This window comes from Canis lupus, chromosome 18, assembly GCF_011100685.1.
Source record: "Canis lupus familiaris isolate Mischka breed German Shepherd chromosome 18, alternate assembly UU_Cfam_GSD_1.0, whole genome shotgun sequence".
Taxonomy (NCBI): domain Eukaryota; kingdom Metazoa; phylum Chordata; class Mammalia; order Carnivora; family Canidae; genus Canis; species Canis lupus.
The window spans coordinates 26,613,668-26,636,722 of NC_049239.1; the positions used below are offsets into that span (position 1 = coordinate 26,613,668).

The 23,055-nt window shown below is 41.6% G+C and overlaps 1 protein-coding gene across 3 annotated transcripts in view; it reads right to left on the reverse strand.

Annotated features, from left to right (window-relative positions):
* TTC17 (tetratricopeptide repeat domain 17) overlaps nucleotides 1–23,055 on the reverse strand; it is a 116,558-nt gene that overhangs the window by 19,855 nt on the left and 73,648 nt on the right. For 2 of the 3 annotated variants that reach the window (XM_038562984.1, XM_038562983.1), the window contains 5 exons: nucleotides 15,390–15,649; nucleotides 14,378–14,531; nucleotides 9,247–9,367; nucleotides 6,734–6,893; nucleotides 5,752–5,835 (listed from right to left, as the gene is read on the reverse strand). In XM_038562984.1, coding sequence (XP_038418912.1) covers nucleotides 5,752–5,835; nucleotides 6,734–6,893; nucleotides 9,247–9,367; nucleotides 14,378–14,531; nucleotides 15,390–15,649 — 779 coding nt within the window. Of the gene's footprint in view, nucleotides 1–5,207; nucleotides 5,492–5,751; nucleotides 5,836–6,733; nucleotides 6,894–9,246; nucleotides 9,368–14,377; nucleotides 14,532–15,389; nucleotides 15,650–23,055 lie in introns of those variants that run through there. The other variant, XM_038562985.1, reaches the window with a different exon arrangement.

Consider the following 23,055-nt stretch of genomic DNA (forward strand, 5'->3'; position numbering starts at 1 on the left):
ATCCACTGGCAGTGGATACTGCAAAGTAGTAGCAGCAGCGGAAGGGACTTTCACATCCTTGGTTCAATGTGGCCCAGGCACTGTGACATAAAAGAATGCTCAGGGGGATGCAGATGAACTGAAGCCTCAGTGGGAGCCAACTTTCTCTGAGGCTGATCGCAGAAGTTTGACAGTGGTGTGATAGAGGACAAATCTTTCCCTTGTGGGACTGGATGAGAGCAGGGTCAAACTTAGGCAGAGAAAAACTGCCCACTCCCCCTGCACCGGTCCATGAAATGGAACTGACCAGAAGCACAGCTGCAAGTGGGCTGGCTGGCAAAAATGGCATTGCCTTGGGGTAGTTGATGCATTTGGGTCAAACCAGGCACTGATGCCTGGCAGGGAGTGGCGAAGAGGCTTGAGCTGGACTCCGTGTTTGTGACTGGGGCGGGGCTAGACAAGAGCTTGGAGCGGCTAGGTTGGCCACAGATCTAATCAGCATGGAGTGGTGCCCACGAGCCCCTAGCTGGGGAAGTGGGGAGACAAGGGGGAGAGCTACTCTGCACCAGCACAGAGGTCAAACGGGCTATGTGGCAACCTGGCACATGAACTAGCTGCACTGGCAGTGGCAGCTGCATGGTGCACATGTGGGGTGACAGAGGTATCTGAGCATCACATGTGGCAGTGACCTCAGTTGCAACCTGGGGCAGCTTCCCGAGGGTTCTGATGGTGTGTATGGATTTAACCCTAACACAGGGACTGACCAACATCCTCTGCTGACACTTAGTGCAAACTAAAAACTCCCCAGGGAGACAATTATAGATGGGCTTTTTAAAATAGCTATTTTCATTTATTTATTTATGATAGTCACACACACAGAGAGAGAGGCAGAGACACAGGCAGAGGGAGAAGCAGGCTCCATGCAGGGAGCCCGACATGGGATTTGAGCCTGGGTCTCCAGGATCATGCCCTGGGCCAAAGGCAGGCGCTAAACCGCTGCGCCACCCAGGGATCCCTAGATGGGCTTTTGAAGAAATAACAAAGGATAAGGACTATTTTAAAATAAAAAAGCAAAAAATAAAGCAAAAAAATAAAATAAAATAAAAAAATAAAAGTTAGAAGCAAAGAGGATATGGATATGTCCTTGTTCTTCTGTGAGCAATAAATGAGAAAGGGGTGCACTGCTTTGTCACCTCTGTCATTTTCTAAGGCCGTAGTTTGAAAATGTGATCTTTGTTCCAGCAGCATCACCCCAGCAGCTTATTAGAAATGTCCATTTTCAGGCCTGACCCTAAGCCCTACCAACTCAGGAAGCTCAGCAATCTGTTGAGTCTAAGAAGCCCTGCAGGTGATTCTGGTGTACCCTAAAGTCTCGGAGGTGTTGTATTAAAGTTAGAAACTCAAGGTCATAAAGGTTGGTCTGTGAGCCCCAGTGGAAATGGTTTCTAGGTTAGCCTTCTAGTTCTATTTCCCTGAAAACCTAATAAAGGGGGAATGTTAGCCATTACCAAACATGAGAGTTTATGTAAAAATGATCTCAGTTGATAAACTGTATCTGGATGAGAAGAACTGGAAGTAAACTGTAAACACCTCACGGAAAGGCAGTTTTGAGTTCTGAGCGTCACGGTTCTTATAAACAGCAATGCCCTTTCCAGGACCCAAGGGGCTTTCATAAAAGATACTCAATTTTGTATGGAGCTCAGGACATCCGAGCCAGGCTCGTTCCCACAACATATCATTTGACTTGTTCCCTTGCACCTGAACTGTGACTTGGCAGGGAAGGGTGGTGGGCAGAGAACGGTCCCTGGACTACGTAAGGCCTCACTCTGGAGGTACACACCGGATGCTGTTGCACTTTCTTATCGGAAGAAGCTACTGCTGTTGCCCTGTGTGGTCATACTCATTTGTATTTAATATTTACCCTTTCTGTTGTTCTTTGCTCTTTCCTGTTTCCATCTGGGATGGCTTTCTTTCCGTCCGAAGAAATTCCTTTAGTGATTTTTAGTGCAAGTCTTGTTGGTAGCATTGCTCAGCTCCTGGTGGTCTAAAATCTTTATTTAACCTTCATTTTTAAAAACAAGCACAATTTCCATAGAGAGAGAAATGCTCAGATTTTAAGTAAAACACTTGCTTTTGACTACCAAAGACATGAATAACTTCCAACACTCCAGAAAGTCCTTCCAGGCTGCTTCCCAGGCAACCTCTGCCCCCACGAAGCAACCACTGATCTGACTTCTATCAACACAGGAGAGAGTTTTGGCTGTTTTAGGATTTCATGTCGTTGGGAATCGTACACTATGCACGTTTTTTGTGTCCCACTCTTTTATTAGCAAGTGAGCTTCATCAGTATGGACGTTGGATCCCTCCAGCTGAATCCATCGTGTAAATATGGCACGCTTCATCCATTCTACTGACTGGCGCCTCACCGTTTCTTGGCTATTATGAATAAATCTGCTGTGAATGCGTTTTATTTTGTGGACATGTATTTTCATGTCTCTGTGATAAATATCTAGTGGTAAAATCCCTGGATAGTGTATGCTTAACTTTTTACTAGTCTACCACACTTTTCCAGAATGTCTGCACTACGCTACACACCCATCGGCGACGTGAGAGCTCTGATTGCTCTGTGGCATCTTCAGCCTTTGCCGTTACCAACCTTCCTCACTTTTGCCCTTCTAGCGCTAGTAGTGCTTCCTGCTTCAAAGTCCCACTATGTTTTCTGATGAGTGTCACTGTATCACCTTTTTTTATTGTTTGCTGTGGTATATTATTTTCCATCTTCACACTTTCAATACTTTTGTACCTAATATTGAAACTGTTTCTCTTATGAGCAGCATACAGTTGGATTAAAAAAAAATCCATTCCATACAAAATGCTTAAATTATAAAATCTTTTTTACTTAACTACTGATATGCTTGGGTCTATACTTCCTATTTTACCATTTGTATTCTATTTTTATGTGCCTTCTCCTTTCCTGACTTTCTTTAGATTAATCAAACGTTTGTATTATTCCATTTTCCTTCTATTAAATTACACTGTAAAACCTTTGTTAGTAGTTAGCCTAGAGCTTAAAACTGTATTCTTACTTATCACAGTCCCATACAAATTATTACCTCTAGTACTGGCTGACACCAATTAAACCTTAGAACTTTTAAACTGCATTTATTTCCCTCCCATCGTCTGTTATTGTTACCATGAATTTTAGTTCCACGTAAAAGTGAGGCGCCCCAGGGTACTGCAGGTATGATTTTGTACAGCTACTGTTCATTTACATTTTGGTTCCTGGAGTTCTTCATTCCCTCTTGCATGTCGACATTTCTATCTGGGATATTTTCCTGAGAACTTTCTTTAATTATTATTTCAGTGCAGGCCCACTGGTGCCAGATTCTCTGAATTTTCGTTTCTTTGAACTCATCTTTATTTTACCTTAATACCTGAAGGACTCTTTGGCTGGCATAAAATTCTAGGCTTGCAGTTTTTCTTCTTCCAGCTTTAAAGATCTTGTTATGCTGGCCTCTGGCTTCTATCATCTCTGTTGAGATGCTGTCAGTCTCATTCCTCCCCTGAAGGGACCCATGGTGGGTTAAAGATGGGCCATGCATTCTTTGTCACTACCAGCAGATGGAGGACGTTTCCCCTGCCTTTGATTTTGAGCAGCCGCTAGCACTTGCTTGGACCGAAGTGGTGCTGTTGGTAGTTCTGGCTATGCACAGGCTCTATGAGGCCTGCGGGCTTTTGCTTTCACCCTTGTGGAGCCCGGAGCCCTCAGGTAGAAAGATTCAGCTACCCTGCTGGAGAGATTACCTAGAGAGACACTCCCAGCGGCGCCCAGCTATTCCAACCACTCCAGCTGAGGTATCAGACCTGTGAGTAAGACCTTCTTTGGTGGCCAGCCCCTGATAAGTCTCCACGTGTCTGCACTTGCACGAATGACTCCAAGTCAGACCAGAAGAAATGCCCAGCTGAGCCAACTCAGACTGCACAATCTTGAGCAAGTAACAGTTCTGTCTGAAGCCAGTAAATCTTGGGGGTGGTTTGTGAGACAGAATTGGATAACTGAAATAGTGTTTGCTATCCAGAACGGACTGCTGCCATAATAGAAACTTAGCACCTGCGGTGTCAGTTCCGGGCCTGGGTTGAATACAACCAGTGGGCAGCAGTGAGACTATTTTTTTTTTTTTTTTTAGCAGTGAGACTCTTAAGGGAGGCTGAACAAGCATGGAGGAAATTGCTGTTGGAGGCGGGAGAAGGGGCAGGCTTATCTATTGACAAAACAAATGGTGAGGGTTTATCTTGGAATATAGAAAAAATACCTAACAAAGTTGTAGAGCTGGCCAGGAAGACTTCCAGGAAGAATGCTAAAGTGACAAAGAGTTTTTTGAAAAATCCTCTCAAATAGGGTATTAAAAGAGACTTAAACAAGAAACTGTGCAGTTCAGAAATCTAGAAAAAAAATAATTTCAAGCTGGGACTTGCAGGGTTCGAAAATGAAACTTTTCAACTGCCAGTTTCCCCAATCAGCATGAGGTTTTAAAGTTATAGAAAAAAAAATCCAGAATGTTACTAGTAAAACTATGGTCTTGGGGTCAAGTTCCAACCAGAAGCAGGGCAGTAGGACCCTTTGTTCCTCCTGCCTCAGAAGGAAGTAAGTCCAGATGTAAGCATCTAAGACTCTCTCAGACAAAAAGTATCTAAAAATCTTAAGGGTATTTACACTCTGGACTCCTATTCCAGGCAGAGAGGGGCCTTCTTGAAGAGACATGGGGTGTGGGTTCTGTCTGGAGTGACTTACGGTTTGAAGGTCTACAAAGTTTTTTAAAGGAGTTGTGCCAGTTTGGACTACAAGGGAGAGAGAGAGGTGGGACCGAGATGAGTGAGCTCTTCAACTGCAAACACAGGCCTTTCCTACGGAAAAGAGAAGACTATTCCGAGAGAAGGGTCAAGGGTTGAAAAACAGATTAGGGAACGCAGCCGGGGAAACCAAAATGGGCCATTATCAAGGAATATTCCTTGTAACTCAAGTCATCAGGGGAACTGCTGACCTATTGCCAGATGGGGTTCAGAATCGACAGGGAACAGTGGTCACTCTGTCTTTCCCATTTCTTCTCTTTTAGACTGTCAGGACTACCCTGTTCCTGCCATACTATTCGTGTCGTGTTGGAAGCTGAATCGATTCTCTGAATCACTAGATTATATTACCACTTTAACATTATATACTAATAACATGGTTAACCATAAAGTAATTCACTTTAATTAAGAAAAAACCTAATTACATAAATATCACACAGAAACAGATGAACATTCTTAGAAAACGTGTTAAATGTTCTCTAGGCTGTATGAAAATGCGTTTGCAGGTATTTTATTTCATGATTTCGAGAAGACGACATTTAAAGTTGTGTTTTCCACCCACAATCTGAAATACCAAATATTCTTCATCACCAGAGGAACACGTGACTTATATCATCTACTGAGATGCCATGGCTGCCAGTACCGCCACCTCTAGGTACCCATGCTAGAGTAAAGAATGCAAGACTGATTAGGTAGGTTTCATCATGGAAGGTAAACAAAGCAGCCAAAGAGAGTACTAACCAAGTGATAGAAAAAGTAATGGAAAAGTGATGGAAGCTTTCAGCGTGGGGTTATTCGACGTCATCACTTTAGCTACCAAGTGCTGTGTAACTAACGGAAGAGGTAAGAGTCACTCAGTGGCAAATATTTGGGGCAAGTTAGTAGGTGGACAGTAGTTTCCAGCTTTCCTACGGGGTGACTTACCTTTTCCAAAACTTTGGCAATTCGCGTGCCAATCTGTTCGAGTGACTGCTGTGGATATTGGTCTTTGCCAAGGTTTTGCAATACCTGGTGTAGGGAAAGATGGCAGGTGAGAGCAACGAAAGGAGCAGGATTTAGGTGACACTGCTGATGCTGAGCTGGACAATACAGCACAAAAGCAAATGGTTGCTCTGGGGGGTACGTGCTGTGGTCCTGCTGGAAGGACACTTTGTTGAAGACACGTGTCAGCCATTACAGCATCCCTTCGGTCCCATCCCACTTAACATAAGCTACAGACATGTAAAACACAGGCACTACAGCAACATTAGAAAATAGAGTAAATAAAGAAAATTAAAACCATCTGTAATCCTGTCACCAAGACGCAACCACTGTTAGTATCTTACACTCATCTTCCAGACATTTTTCTGAAATACTATGTGCATACACATACTACTTCTCACAGAGTATGGGATCCCAGTGTGCATACTATCACCTATATTTTCACATAATCTGAAGAATTCTTCATGTCAATACTACATTTTCCTTGGTAGCTCCACTATATACTATGCTGTATCTGTACATTTATTTAATAAGTCCTCTATTCTTAGATATTTGTGGTATGTTTCTCCAATTTTCCTTCTTGGTATACTGCTTGCTAGGTATACGCTGGGTCTGCTCACCTTCCTTGCCTTCTTAAGAATGCCAACAGGATGAATAAGCCGACCTACATGTTTCTTACAAGAGCACCTGTCTGATGGCAAGCAGAATGCTATCTACCTTGAGGAGTTAATCAGAATTAAAATTTGCTGGCCATTAAAAAAAGCATAAACTCAATCCCATGACCTGAAAGAAATTAGGCCGGGCCTAAAGCCTCGATGGCAGTTGGCTGAAAAGGCAAAAAGAATACGGCCTGGGCACTGGGCTGCCCTGCACCATCACTGTGGGCCTAAGACTACAGATGGGCTGAATAAAGCTGAGCACTCACCTCTGTTAACTGACTCTCACCCGTGTAGTGCAGGCTGGCTCGGTTGGAAACCCCGTGTAAGTGGTCCAGCGTGTGCATGCTCGTGGGAAGATTGCCGTTGCAAAGAGGCTCCATCGCTGGCTGCTGTATTGGAGTGGCAAAGTCTATGTGTTCTGTGATGCTGAAAAACGGAGATTACCCCATTAGCCATGGAAAATTTGGGTGGGTGGGGACAAGAGTTTTAATAATCAGCTGATCGTAACTTTAATATGTTACCAGGACGGTCTGGAACCACAGAATCACACAGTGAAGAGACTTCAGATGTCATTTAGTCTGATGTTATTTACTACAAGCATCCAGTGCTTAGCAATAACTATCTGTTGAACGAATGAGCAGAGATCATAGCCCAGGTCAAAGGAGCGGTGTTGGAATCTGAGTCCTGAACTCAGTGATTTCCCAGTCCACTCAAGCTGCTTCCTTACTATGTACCATCTGTCTGGTTTGGTCACTGCCACTGGCTATGTTTTCTCATTGGGGAAGATTTAAACCAGGTGGGTTTTATTCTAGGACTTCTCCTTCCAGGGTACAGACAAGTGATAAATACCCACAAGTGGTTCCTATCTTTTACTTTCCCCATTATGCACAGAAGCATACCCCACAGAAAAAGTTACCTAAAATTTAAATAGTAAACTTGATTATTTTTTAAAGATTTTATTTATTTATTCATGAGAGACAGAGAGAGAGGCAGAGATACAGGCAGAAGGAGAAGCGGGCTCCCTGCAGGGAGCTCGATGTGGGACTTGATCCCGGGACCTTGGGGTCACGCCCTGAGCCGAAGGCCGATGTTTTAACTGCTGAGCCACCAGGCATCCCTAAATAGTAAACTTTAAACAGATGTAGCTGTTCAATGCATCTCTGTCTTAAGATGTAAGTCCTTTTTGTCATCCCAAAGTGGTCATTTTCCTGCTCTATGTAGGCTAAATGTTACATGCTAGCATATAGGCTGATATGGCAAAGTGGCATGGCCAAAATTTATTTCTAGCTATTTAAAGGTTTCATATATATTAGGCAAACATTCATTCATTATTTACTCAGAGCCTACTATCTGCCACACACCAGAGCTATAATAATTTACAAGACATACCCAATCCCTGCTGTTATGGTGTTCATGGTCTAATGTGTGATTCAATTATTACAGATGATATAAAAGATGCAAACAAGGTGCATTGTCAGTACACTACGGGTGGGGGTTGTATACATTTCCCCTCTGCTGATGGAGGAAGGAGGTGGTTAGTGAAGGATTCCCTGAGGATGTAAGATTTAAGTCAAGAGCAGAAGGATGAGTGTGAATGAAGCAGGTGGGAAGAAGGTGGAGGGAACATCACCGCATGCAAAGGGACACAGGTGTGATGGCCCCGACAGGAGGGAAGGTGGAGGTGAGGACATAAAGACATGTAGTAGCAGATCACGAAGGGCTTTATGGACTATGGAAAAGAGCAATAAGAAGTTATTAGAGCATTTTAAGATTTGACTTGTATTTGAGGAAGGAGTCTGAGTACTGTGGGGAGAAGGGCCTGACTAGAGTCAAGTGTGAATGAACCATGAGGCCCAGCTAGGAGGCTCCTGAGTGAATCAAAGTGCAGATGATGGTGATCTGATTTAAGGGGGCAGCAATAGAGATGGAGAAAAGCCAAAGGCTTTGAAAAACACTCAGAGGGTGGAAGTGGTAAGAATGGGCAACAGACTGGGTCCAAGGGTTAAGGGACAGGGATCCGTAAAGATGACTCCCAGGTTTCCAGCCTAAGTGCTGCTAGAACTATCCACTAAGAATAAGAAACAGGAAACACACAGAACAATGATTTTTTTGGAAGAAGAGCAGACAAAAAAATTAGGAGTCTGGTTTTCCTGAGCTTGAGGTGTCTCACAGGTATTTAGGCAGAGGCCAGGAAGATAACTGGACAGATGCGCTGAGGAAGCTGAAGAAAAATCCAATCTGGAGATTCAAATTTGAGAGTTGTCAATATACTGGTGGTGATATAAGTTCTGGAAGCACGTTGGTCTGACTGGGAGTGATTCCAAGATAAGAAGGCTTACAGGTAAATCCTGGGGAACTCTTAAAGGGTAGAAAAGGAGCCAGCAAAAGAGAATGAGCATCCATGAAGGAAAAAGCAGTCTTGCTCAGCACGTGTCTTGGTAGGTATGTGTAAATCTGGGTTTGCGCTGGTTCCCCTTTGAAGTACACAATGTCAGTGAGAAACCACAGGTTTTTCTGTATCAAACTAAGTAAGTCACACATTTCTGGAGAGCTTACAAAGTGTGGGTGAAGGCACCGAGGAAGGAGGGCACATTCAGCATTTCAGTACAGTGAGCTGCGTCCACCTGCAGCCGGTGGTCGGCCTCAGAACCACCGAGCCTAAACAGGACAACTCTTCTAACAGCTGCTGACCAGGAAGGGCAACCTGAAGTCAACTGAGGCCCAGTGGGTTCGCTGGTACACAAATGCCACGAAGGAGGGAGAGGTTTAAGATACTCACTCAATGTTTTTTGAAGAAACTGCAAGCCAGGTACTCACGATGGCAGTCAGCTCTACCCAGCGGAGTTTGAGGCACTCGTCGGGGCTGGGCCATCCCAGACTCTGGTAGTCACGCTTTTTTCCTAGAAGGAAAGTATGTCATCAATTGACACAACTGCAAAGGAACAGAACCCACAGTGTCATACGCTGGTGATTACTTCACCCAGGCTGGTGTACTTGGAGGTGCCAGTCATTCTTCTAGTCTTTGGGATTTTCACCACCTAGAGAATTAAAATCCTGTCATTCATGGCAAAGGGAAGAAGATTATCTGAATCAAGTCTTGTGCTTAAAGACAGATGATGAAGTAAAAATAAACGAGTCCTTCGTTGGATTTAAGACCGATCAACGTAGAAGCTAAGATATTCTTCAATGTTAACATCTTACCGAATTTCATTTTTACCCCTCTATATTTTGATTTTATAAAGACAAGTCCAACTGAGAAGGGGCATGTGTCACTAAAGCAGGGTTCTTCATCCTGGCAGTGTGGACAGGAGGCTGGTAACGCTTTGTTATGGGGACTGCTCTGTGCATTAGAAGATGTTTAGCAGCATCCCTGGCTTCTACCCTACAGGACCAGTAGTGCCCTCCACCCAGATGAGAACCACGTTGTGCCCTGGGAAGACAACAGGACTCCTGGTAGAGAACTGCTGCTGGAGAGAAAAGTGGCAGATGGGGAATAATGATGATACTGAAAGGTGATCATTTATTTCCAGAGCACTGCTACGTACTGTACATCCACAGCCTCATTTCTCAGGTGGGAAAATGAAGGCACAGAGAGATCGAGTGGCTTGCCCAAGGTCACCTGGCTAGTAGATAGCAGAGCTAGGCTCCAGATCAAGGTCTGCCGGAGTCTAACATGTATGCTCCCAATCACTGCACAGTTTAAAGATACACTGGGCTTTTAAAGCTCTGTTAGTTGATACCTTTCACAGGTACTACCTTTTGTGTGTAGGTCCTTTACTTAGATGGAGTCCTCAAGAAAAGAAGAGAACCAAGTCTTGTCCTGGAAGGGTATTCTGCAGGACTTACAATTGAATAAATGGACAGGAAGGAGAACTTTGGTTCTGTGTAACTTTTTTTATAATGTAGGAATTTACCAGTAACAGAAAACTGAGGTATAGGGAGGGCTTTAGATTTAAATAAAATAGAAAAGAACAGTTTGGAAGAGTTTCAAATGAAGCCCGTTTAAATGAATTAACTGAAAGAATGAATCCATAAGTTTCACAATAAAGCTTATTTTTCTATTATGTTTAAGAAATTCACTTGAAAAACATTTATTGGGCATCTACCGTAAGGGACTGGGAACTGTGTCAAGACACTAGGGATGGTGGGGAATAACCTAGCCTGCCCTTGGGTTCACAGTCTACTGAGGAAGGTACACATAACAAGTCCCAAGATACAACAGGATGATGCTAGAGTGAAGGTACAGGACAACTGCAGAGGTGGAGAGCAACTAATTCGGCCTGATGGTACCAAGGAGGGGAAGGCATGCAGAGTCTGAGGTTTGGAAAGAATGATATTTTAGCACTGCTGAGGTGGCAGGAGGGCATTCCAGCAGAGGGAACAGCATGTGCAAAGGCAAGGGGTAAAATAACAGCATGAGGGCAGCCCGGGTGGCTCAGCGGTTTGGTGCCACCTTTGGCTCAGGGCCTGATCCTGGAGACCCGGGATCGAGTCCCACGTTGGGCTCCCTGCATGGGGCCTGCTTCTCCCTCTGCCTGTGTCTCTGCCTCTCTCTCACTCTCTGTGTCTCTCATGAAAAAATAAATAAAATCTTAAAAAAAAAGAAAAGAAAAAATAGCAGCAATGAAGGACAGAGACAGGCTGGGTGTAAAGGGTCTTGTACACCACAAGAAGAAGTTTGGATTTCATTCTGTGGGCAATGGGGAGCCTCTGAGCCCACATCTCTCCATCTTATCCTCAGGAATATTCTAAGAGACTCTGTTAAATCTTTGCTGAAATCTAGTTAGGTTGTATTTATGGCACTTCTTGGTCTTTCAGTCTAGCGGCCCTCACCAAAAAAGGAAATGAAATTAGTTATGCATTATTAGTTTTGCTAGTTTTTAGTAAATCTACAATAGGCCTTATTGACCTCGTCTTCCTCATGGGCTCACAAAATATTTGTTTTATAATTTGCTTTAGAACTTTGCCAGGATTTATCATGAAGCTTAACTCTTGGTAGCAAAGAGAATCCAGATTTATTTGAAAACCAGGATACTGAACCTCTCTGGCCATCTGTCATCTCTTCCCAGCCTTAGAACTTTCCATGTTAGTGATAGTAAGTAGTTCCATGATGTCATTTGCAAGTACATTCAATGTCCTACATGGGCCCATCCACTTGAATCCATTTAACACCACGTAAGTGCTTTCCTAGCTTCTGAACTATACCGAGCTTTATTTTTCACTTTTACAAGAAATTCTTAGTTTTTTTGTTTGTAAAAGTAATGCAGGAATATAAAACATTTAGAAAATGGAAAAGCATATAGAAGGAAAAGAAATCATCCATATTGCTATCAGCACTCAGAGATGACCACTTACATTTTGGTATATTCTCTTCCATACTTGCATCTATGTACTTGTTTACTTTAGTTTCTTTCATCAAATCTAAGAGGTTATAAACTGTAACATGTACATTATTTTATATAGTTTAAGAAAGAAAAACACCACCAATTATTTAAAATCTCATCAGTTGTAAGACAGATCTCAATTGCAAAGATATGGAAACATGAGCAAGTGTAGTCATAATGTGGTCTATTTACTATTTTACAAAAACTGAAGTATTCTCTCTGCTCTTTTATAAACTGCTTTTGTTCACTTACTAAATTACAAGTATCTTGGCTGCACAGTACACAGCATGGACATTATGTAATTTATTTAGGCAATTGCCAACATTTAGGTGATTTACAATTTTTTATTATGATAAGTGACCCCGTGATCAATTTTTGCACTTCTGTCTTTGGCACCTTTAAGAGGATTGACCTAGGGTAAATTATTGGAAGTAAAATCCTTGGTATATTTTTAAGTTTTCTGATATATCTGGTTAAACGATCCCAAAATTCAACTCATTAACTCTGTGTATTGCACATTTAAATACAGTTTGATAAGCAAAAAGGGCATGTTGCTGTTTGTGTTTGCATACCTTTACTAGTGAGGCTGAACATTTTCTCACATTTTCAGTGGCCAACTATAAGTATATGTATATTTGGCGGAATGCCTATGTACTTATACATATCTTCCTGAAATGCTGCATTTTTCTTTTTTGTTTTCTTTTTCTTTTTTTAAAGATTTTATTTATTTCTTCACGAGAGACACAAAGAAAGAGAGAGGCAGAGACACAGGCAGAGGGAGAAGCAGGCCCCATGCAGGGAGCCCAACGTGGGACTTGATCCCGGGACTACAGGATCATGCCCTGGGCTCAAGGCAGGAGCTAAACTGTTAAGCCACTCAAGCATCCCCAGATGCTGTATTTTTCATACTGATTTGTAGGTGTTGTCTTATTTTTTTTTTTAATTTTTATTTATTTATGATAGTCACACAGAGAGACAGAGAGAGAGAGAGGCAGAGACATAGGCAGAGGGAAAAGCAGGCTCCATGCACCGGGAGCCCGACGTGGGACTCGATCCCGGGTCTCCAGGATCGCGCCCTGGGCCAAAGGCAGGCGCTAAACCGCTGCGCCACCCAGGGATCCCTCTTTATCTTATTTTTTAAAAAGGATTTTATTTATTTATTTGAGAAAGAAGAGCAAGCGAGCACACAGGCAGGGGCAGGGACAGTGGGAGAGGGACAAGCAGACTTTATGTTGACTGGGGAGCCCAATGTGGGGCTCATTCCCAGAACCCTGAGATCATGACCTGAGCTGAAGTCAGGCACTCAACTGACTAAGCCACCCAGGTGCCTCTGTAGGTCCTCTTTAGATGATATTGATATTCTGTGCTTATCACATATTCTATAAAAATATACAAATAATCTACAAAAATATTTTGTTTCAGTCATTTGCCTTTCTATTTTATGGTGTTTTCTGGCGCTGGAATTATTATTTTCTTTTTCTCTCTGCTTTAGGAAGTCCTTTTCCACCTGGAAAGTATATAAATATTCATTTAAATTTTCTACTTTTATGATTTCATTACATTTACTATTTAATGGAATTTTCATTTCTATAATGATGTATTACATTTTGAACAGCCTTTTCCTTGCTACAGAAGACAGATCTAGTAGAGGAAGCGCTGCTTTCTTTCTGTAACCTGTTAACACATGCTGTCACCCTTAAATAGTAGAGCTACTGCATACTGTCAACTCCAGTCATGACAAAACGTCTTTTTTGGTGTCCTTTGTATTTCTCACAAGTAACAGATCACTCTGGGATTTAGCCAAGCTGAACCCGTTCTTTATATTTTATTATGTGCCCCCTGCTTCCAGCTTTGGTAAGTACACCAAATTAAATAAGAAATGTCTTCATTCAAATAACTTCATGAAGTTATCCTGAGTTTTTGAAGTCTAAGATAATGAAAATATCCTTTAAAAAAAAGCTATTTTTTAAAAAGAAATTTGATCACTACTATTTCATTGCTAGAAAGGAAAGTCAACTGGGTCCATGGCAATGCGCCTGAACTTAAGAGTCCCAAGATGCATTTCAGGACAACTATGAATCCTAAAAGTATATGACAAATTTTGCTATATATACATTTTTCCTGGGAGTAGTTCTAAAGCATTTATCCAATACTTAAATGAAATATTAAATGTTATTATTTATGGAGTCCTCTTTGGCCGCTTCATTTAAAGCATTTTACATGTATAATTCCTATAGTCCTCCCAACAACCCTGTAAGATGTGATCATTATCCCCATATTAAATTAGACAGTCAAAAATCAAAAGGATATTTAAGCTCAAGATGATAAGAATATAAGCCCAAAAGGCAATGGCAAAAAAGTCAAGTAATGTCAAAACAAACTTTTTATACAAATGACTGTTTCTTTGTTCACTTAGCCCCATTACCTTCTCATCTGATCTCCTTCAAGTCACAAACACATCCCTTGTGAGAAAGGAGGCAGTCAAATCTGAAAAAAGAAACTGGCACATTAAATACTCAAATTTACCTTGTGGCCCAGGAGATGCCACCTTTGGGCCAGTGATTTCCAGGTTTGCTTGGTAACGATGCACATTTTCTGCTTGATTTGGTTCTACCTTTTTCCCAGGAGTTTTCTTATGATCCCCTTTGGGTTTTTTTACACGTTTCACCTGGAATGTTATCTGGAAAATGGAGACATGTTGGGGACAAGTTAGACCAATTATCAATCTGTAAGGGCTGTGGATATTGGTGGCTTTATGAGTAATCAATCCTGGGGCGCCTGGGTGGCTCAGTTGGTTAAGCATCTGCCTTTGACTCAGGTTGTGATCCCAGTCCTGGGATCCGGCTCTACACTGGGCTCTCTGCTCCACGGGGAGTCTGCTTCTCACTCTGCTTCTCTCTTTCTCTCTCCCTCACAAATAAATAAAATCTAAGGGGAGGAAAAAGATTAACCAGTCCTAGGGGCATCTGGGTGGCTCAGTTGGTTAAGCGTCCGACTCTTGATTTCAGCTCAGGTCAGGATCTCAGGGTTGTGAGACTGAGCCTCGCTTTGGTCTTCACACTGAGTGTGGAACCTGCTTAAGATTCTCTCCCTCTGCTCCTTCCCACCCCCTACCCTACCATACCCCACTTCTCATTTGCGTTATCTTTCTAAATAAAAAGAAAACAGAAGAGTAACCAGTCCTGTGCTAGAGCTAATTCTCTCCTTCCATTTAATTCTTACAGGTCTAAATGAAAAATGTTTCGTGAAATAAAATAATCTAGCCTTGGAAGGCGTACAGAGGAAACTGAAAATGAAGATGTCTGAACTGGGCAGTTCCAAGCGTGCAGGCTTTCCGCGCGGTTTGACAGCAGCAAGAGCCAGCTGTATACAGGGGAAAGGCTTCCTGCAGTACAATGCCCATGTGAAGGCTGGCTGGGGGGTGGGGGGGCGGATTAAAGCGATGTCACCCTCCTAAGAGAAACATCACACTTTGAAGCCCCCACCTCCACCAAGACGTGGACTACAGTTTGGTATGACTGAGTTGGCCAACTCTCACCCATTCTGTGGCTTCATCATCTTCACTTCTGCAGTCTCCGTAGCAAGAGCTCCTGGCCACTCCATCCTGGGGCCCCTTCTTCAGCACCCGTATACCCTGTAAGTCCAGACGCCGCCCTTTCATCTCCAGTGCACCCCCAAAGCCTTCCAGGGGCCATGCCTGTTGAAATTCATCCACCAAAGCCAGTATCTCTTCAGACATTTTTGTTTCATCTGAATTCTCCATCTCATCAGAACCATTGCTCTCCTCAACCACTGTACCTGAAATTCAAGTGCCCGCATGTCATTAAAAATTACATAGTACTCACTTAAGTGACTCCAATCTTGCTGCTTGAGTACCTCTGGCTCTGCTTAGAGGAAATTCTATAGCCCACCTTCATAAAAATGCCAATCATTACCCTCACAATGCATCATGAGACATTTTTGCTGTGTAGCTTTGTGAAAAGCTTGGATGAGAACAACAGGAGCAGCGAGGTGGCAGGCAGGCACTGATTACATCACTAGTGGGCACAAGGATGGCTATTTAATAGACGTATTATTTTGGAGAAAAAAAAGACCCACTTGCTTCAGATGTAAGACACAGATGGCAAAAATGAAGTTTATTATGATGTTATTTATTGAACATGTGGGATTCTTGAAGCTTTATTCAAATAGCATATGACATATCATAGCTCCATGTGCAGGCCATACAGTCTATCTGCCTTAACTGAACAATGATTTGCTTAATGGGAAATTATCCGAATTCTACATTCAGGCTCCAGTTTTCATTAATAGCTGGTATAAGAAATAGTAATGGAGCCATATAATGTTTTTCCTAAAATGGTTATCAAGACATGATTTGTTATGTTGCTCAAGTTTCTAATGTAAAGATTTCCACGGATGTTTCCCAGTGCAATGGCCTAGAAAAATTATTTCTCCTGAGATGTCAGTGTTTCCGTTGTTATACATTAAACATCATACAACCCCACAGGTTTCCCTCTATGCCTAGATAACTAGAAAATTTAGGGCAAAAATTTGTCTGAATTTCTTAATAGAATGTTTTTCCTTTAAAAACAACTTTATTATTTAACTTTTGCTATTTTGAGTTAATAGCTGAATCTTATATTGTGTGTTCCATGAAAGTCATGTCCAATCTTTTCTGGAAGTAGACAGAGTAGAAAAACAAATAAAATGGAATGCTTCCTTTTGTGACATGTATCTACTGGACCACCTGATTGCTCACAAAATGCCAGCCTACATTATCCCATTTGAGTTATCCCAATACCCTTCAGTTGGTAATTCTGGCTTGTTCAGTGATTTAGAACCTGGTAGGAATAAGGCTAAGGTCAGGAATAATCTTATATCCGTGTTGACAGACCGATAACCATAGTGAGTAACCCACCTTACAAACGCATAGTGCTAGTCTCTGGGGTGGCATGGGGTCAGAAAGGTGGCTGGCCGGCAGGGCTGAGAACAACAGAAAGCTTTGCGCCCTACTCATAGGTCTGCTGTGTCACTCTTGGCTCTGGTGGTATCTCTATCTTCCAACCCACTTTCTATTTCAGAGAGTGTGAAGGTCAGGCTGGGAGTACCACTAGAAATCTGTTATTCTTTCTTAAAAAAGCTCTAAGGCTCCACCATTTGTTAACAAGTGACTTTGAAATGTACTGCTGTCCTTTCAAATAAGTTTCCTTTTAGGTTTTTTGAACGAACCTGCTGGTTTTTCCTGATTATTATCATTATCATTACTCTTAATGAAGTTCTGAAACAGCCTAAAGTAAAACAGGAATTTGCAAAAACATTTTCTTTAGTATGTTCAGATAAAAATGGTGAGTAACTGTCTAAATTATGTGGCAAATAATGTAAATGTGGGATTGACAAAGAGTTCTAATTTTCGTTTCTGTTTTACTACTATATCCTGAATGTCCAACACTGTACTGGACACTGAAGAGGCACGACTGTACAATGAGTTAATGGAACTTGGGAATAATTTGGTTTGTGAGGTTCCTGAGGATCTGCTGCTCTTACCTTTGCCTTGTCCTCCTGGTGACTCAGGATTGTGTAAGCTCTAAGGTTTGCCTTGTCGTTTTTAACATGGTGTCTGACACACTATGTGATTTACAAACTCCTAAGTAGCTAACTCAGGAAAACAGCTGGACAAGGTTGCTATAAGGACCCCAAAAAGCAACTTAATTAGAAGAATTGCCTGCTGTCTGACTCATAGCAACAGAGTTCTAAGTTTTCCTGTTATTTTAGCTTCCTCTCCTTCCTTCTCCTGCGGCCACGATGGGATTCCTTTGCACCTGGTTTTGAGACAGGAAAGGCGTTTTGATAGATCTGGCTGCACCAAGAGTGTGGGCTTAAAGGAAAGTGGCTTTTGGCCAAAGGTAGACTGCAGGCAACTAATTCCCTGGTGTACAGTTAGAACCACATACGGATGCTGTGTTTGGAAGCCTTATTTCCATTCAGTAACTACTACTATTTACAAAGCATTCTAAATACATAAAAGTTGTTCAGTTGCAAAGAGTTCTGTAAGCCCAGTTCCAAAGGTTAATGCTCCCCTACACCCGTACCATATGGAATATTTATACCATTACTAAAAAGTTCTTAGAAAAAGGGCCTTTGATTGATAAAAACTGGTATTCCAATCAAGAGAGACTATGGAACTTGCTGCAGGCTTTTGTGCTGGCAGCCACTAGTCCTTTCAAAGGCTGTAGGGGTTAGGGTATAGCAATTCCTAAAGAACACCACTAAATAAAGGTAAGGAATGAGGAGATCACAGATGTGCTATGAGTTAGAAACAATAATCCAAGCTTTATTAATTTAGGACCTAGTTATGTGCCTATCTCCATGCTATGAGCTATTTGGTGGTGGTGGTGGTGGGACAAACAGACTCTGAGGAATTAAATACAGTTCAACAACGAGGGGTTTAGGGACGCCAACCCCTGCACAATTGAAAATCCACATATAACTTTTGTTTTTCCCAAAATTTACTAATAGCCCACTGTTGACTGGAAGCCTTACCAATAACATAAACAGTCAATTTACATGTATTCTGTGTGTTATAGGTATTATATACCGTATTCTTATAATAAAGGAAGCTAAAAAGTGTTATTAAGAATAAATAAGGAAGAGAAGATACACTTCAAGTACTGTATTGTATTTATAAAAAAATCTGCATAAGTAGATGTGTGCAGTTCAAACCTGTAACGTTCAAGGATAAGTGGTATAATCAAGTTGGAGACACAAAACTATATACATTAAACAATCAGAGAACAATTACATTTAAATATGTGTGTGTGTGTGTTTTTCCTAGAGGAAAGCACAATGGAGTGTGGTTGCAACATGCTTCCTAGAGGAAGGCAGATGAGGCAGGAATTAGACAGGCAGAAGGTCGAGGAGGGCCACCCCAGAGGGAGGAGCCTGAATGCGTACACTCTCATACCTGTATGTACACACACTGATGTGGGCATAAGGAAGGCAATATGTGAAGGCACGACTAATTTCACATGAACTAGAACAAAGAATGTCTATAGATGATGTCAGCAAACAAGATACTTAGGGAAGGTGGGTGACATTGAGAATGTCTGGGAAAATCAGGAAAGGATTCATCATAAAGGGAGCCTCTTGTTTGCTGGGCAGAAGAATAACAAGATGAGAGCCATAAAGTGGCATACGAAGGCCAGAGTGGTAAATCAGTTGGCATAGTCAGGGGTGGAGAAGGAAGACGGAGGACAGAGACCAATGAGAAAGGTATTTTAACAATCTCTATATAAAATTAGATAAAGAGAAGTTAGCTTAGGGTGAGGATTATTAAAGGGGGATATAAAAAAGGGAGGAGAAAAAGGTACATGAAGAAATCTCAGTAGAGAAAAATAGAATTTGGTGGTTAAATGGATATAATGACAAAGAACAGGGTAAGCTCAAAGATGATTTCAAGATTTCAAAGCCTAATGTGAAACAGGGACTTTTTTACTATATGAAGTTTTAGAATCTGTGAAAGTGAAAACAATGCTATCTACAAAGACTATGGAATTAGGAGAGAGCAATAGGACACATCATGTTGGGGTTTCAGACCCTCATTTATTCATGGAAGCATTTGTGGCACAGGTCCAAAAAGGTGCTGAGGGCTCAGAATAGAACAACCCATGGAACTTATGGCCTAGGATAGAATGGATGTAGGAACGTATCTCCATACATTGTCTAATTCTGGAAATACGAAATTCAGGTTTGAAGAGAGGTCTGGACTATAGTGGGATCTCAGAAGGTTTTACATTATACTTGAAGCAAAAAGAAAAAGCAGAATATTAGGATTGTTGCTTGTGGGACAGATGGTATAATATAAACTGAAATCAGAAACCGAGATCCATCTCTCTTATTATTTTACCTTCTTTAACATGTACCATTTTTACACTGGAAAAAGGAGAATAAATATTATGATGTGAAGAGACTGTGAGCACCTACAGTGAGGCTTAGATGAGTTCATGTTTTTTTCACTTGGATGAATCCTATCTCAGGGTACTAGAAAAACTTATAATTGAGCTTGAGTCCTGTCAGGTAATTTGTCAAGAATCACAGGGACTAGGAGAAGTGCTGAGAGATGGTGAGAAGCATATGCAGTCCTCAAAAAGGAAAAGAAAAAATAAAAAAGGAAGAAAAGATGAAGGAGGAGGAGGGGAAAGTGGGGGAAACAGAAGGAAAAAAAAACCCCAGCATAATCTTGCGATGTTCCAGACACACCTGGAGATTCATGGGTAAGTCTGGGTACCACAGTTTTAAGAGATTTTCAAAGCAGAGCACATTGACAGAACCGTGATGTGGTCAAAGTGTCCAAAACCATATTAAATGAAGAACTGAAGAAACCAAGGTGATCCCATGGAAGGAACAGTAGCTGATACAGCACAGAAAAGAAATCAGGCTTGAAATTTTTTTGCTAGAAAGATTTTTCTTTCTTTTTAAAACATTTTATTTTATTTTTTTACAAAGAGAGAAAGAAAGAGTATGTGTGAGTGTGGGGGGAGGGGGAGAGAGTCTCAAGCAGACTCCAGGCTGAATTCAGGGCCCGATGTGAGGCTCCATCTCTCCACCCTGAGATCAGGGCCCAGATATCATGACCTGAGCTGAAATCAAGGGTCAGATGCTTAACTGACTGAGCTTGGAAAGATTTTTTTTAATTCTAGGGAGATTACTTTGAGATTGGAGAAGGTCCTAAAAGCTCTAACTGAAGCTATTCAAGAAAATAAGGACATTTAGCTGAAGGAAGCAAAAACACGTGGGGTAGGGTAGGTAGGAAAAGAATCATCTTCAAATGTGCTATTAACGAGAGAGACAAGACTGACTTTGTTACCTTCAGAGGGCAGGACCGGAGATGAGAAGTCACACTCTAGCTCCATATTAGGAAAGACTTGTGAACAGTCAGGAAAGAAAAGAAGAAAGACTGAGCTCCCTGTGCCTGGAGCAGAAGCCAAAACCCACACAATGATTTGTGAGAGTGCTACTGAGAGGGGATGGAGCACTGAAGATGAGTAAAATAAAGTGACCGTATTGGCTAAGAAACAGTATTAATAATCTCAGAAGAGAGGTTTGAATCTAGAAGTTTTAAGAAGCAGAGAACGAAATGAAAGGTGAGTCCTACATTCAAAACAAAACAGACTGACAGTAAACAGAGGTAAAGATCAGACGTTTGGAGAGATGACCAGAAAAAAAAGTCCTTCCTTCAAAATTTGACTCAAAACATCTCCAGAAAGTCTTATCTGATTAATGCCAACAGGCTTGAGTTCTAGAATGTGGTTGCTGAAGGCAAGCATTGCACATTCTACCTTTGAGAATGACACCACAGAGAAATACGTCCCTGTCTCACAAAGAAAAAGAATATCCTGTGGGATTTGACAAATTTCGTTTCAAATAAAGACTCCACTACCATACAACTGTGGGCAATTCTGTCTTGAGTTCTAGTATTTTCCTTAAAAGGCAGTGATGTGGTTTTGAAGTCCCAGCATAAAGCTGTAGACTTCCCTAAGATTTCATGTATAAACAATGGCATACTGTTTAAAGCCAGTAATCACAAAGCACAAAAGGCTTAAATGAAATCACTCAGACTAAGGTGCATAAGAAAATGATTCACTTTTGGGAAGAAAACAACAAGTCATCAGTTCTCATTTGCACCAGTGGGTACTTTTAGCTGGGTCAGTACAGTAAGAGAGAACTGGGGATTTTGAGAAGATAACCCAGAAACGCAAACAGATCATCTTTTCTGTAACAGCTCTTGTGCAAACGTCAGGGTTCCCTTTAAGTGAACAGATGTTTATTGAGCAGAATTTGTGTGTGTGTACTCGTGAGGACTGTAGCTCACAAGCAGCCTCTAAGTCGGGAAGCGGAGTCACGCTTATGTGTGCAGAAGTGAACATTTACTGAGCTCCAACTGTGGACTGGGCTCTAAAAAAAATGTTTCCCTGTTATTTCATTTAAATACTAATCACTGGAGGCTTTTTTGTTTGTTTGCTTTTAAATTAATGAGGTAAGGGAAGCTCAGAAAGATTAAGTAACTTGCCCAAGACTTAACAACTAGTTGGTGGAGGTACAAGGACATGATAGCAGCACTTCCGACTAGAGAACCTATGCTCTTCCTTCCACATCTAAGGCTAAGTGAGGAGTTTTGTACTGTGTGATGAGGTAGTAAAGCAGTGGTTTTCAAATGTTAATCAGTGACACAGTACCAGTCTTTAGCAAAATGAGAAACAAACAAAAAAATGTATAAAAAGTTATAATAAACACACACACACACGTCCAGATACGAATTTTTTGAGTAATTTTGCTGACTGTCCATTTTTAAAAAAGACTTGACCTTTATTCTGAGATCACCTTTGCACTTTTTGACATTAAATTTTCTTTGCTTTATAAAATAATGTAACAGGAGATGCTAGTTTTCTTTAAAAATGACCTTACCAATTAAAAAATAAAGTTCTAGTCCACCAACCTCCTATTTCTGAGACCCACAAGGCAAAGCGCACAATGCACGGGGTTACAAGACCTGAGGATGAGTTTTAGTTATTTTATCTATTGACAGTCTTGGACAAGGGACCTAACTTCTCTGAGTTTCAATTTTCTCATCTGTAAGATGGGCTTGATAATAATATCTATTTCACATGCTTAACACATGGTTCGTAAGTTTGTAAATTATATGTAAGTGCTGCTGAAGTGAGCATATGTTTGTAAGTTGTAAAGTATCACAGAAAGGTAATGACTACCATAAGTTTATGGTTACTGGAAAGGGCTTAACTATTATTAATATTCCTTTAAATTTTCCTCCAAAAGTAGAACTTTCAAAAATTCAATATCTATACATGGCTCTTATTTGTAATACACGATGTGCATTGGGAGTTTTTCTCACTCTGATAACCACACTACAGAAAGCCCGCTGGTGTGAACACACCCACATACGATGAATGTAGTGCCTGTGGACTTGTTAGTACCTAGGGGACAGAATTTAGACCTACGGCGGAGGAAAGTGAGTACTGGAGAGTGAAACCAGTAAGAGTCACCATCATCCTCTGGATTGCATTAGCCGTCTCTAGAGGAATCCACCCTGAGAGACAGTCCTCCTGATGCTGAAAGGACCTGGAAAAGGCCCCGTCTCAGCCAGGGCAACCACACGGCCTTTCCGGTACAGGGATGGGATGGAGCTCCAT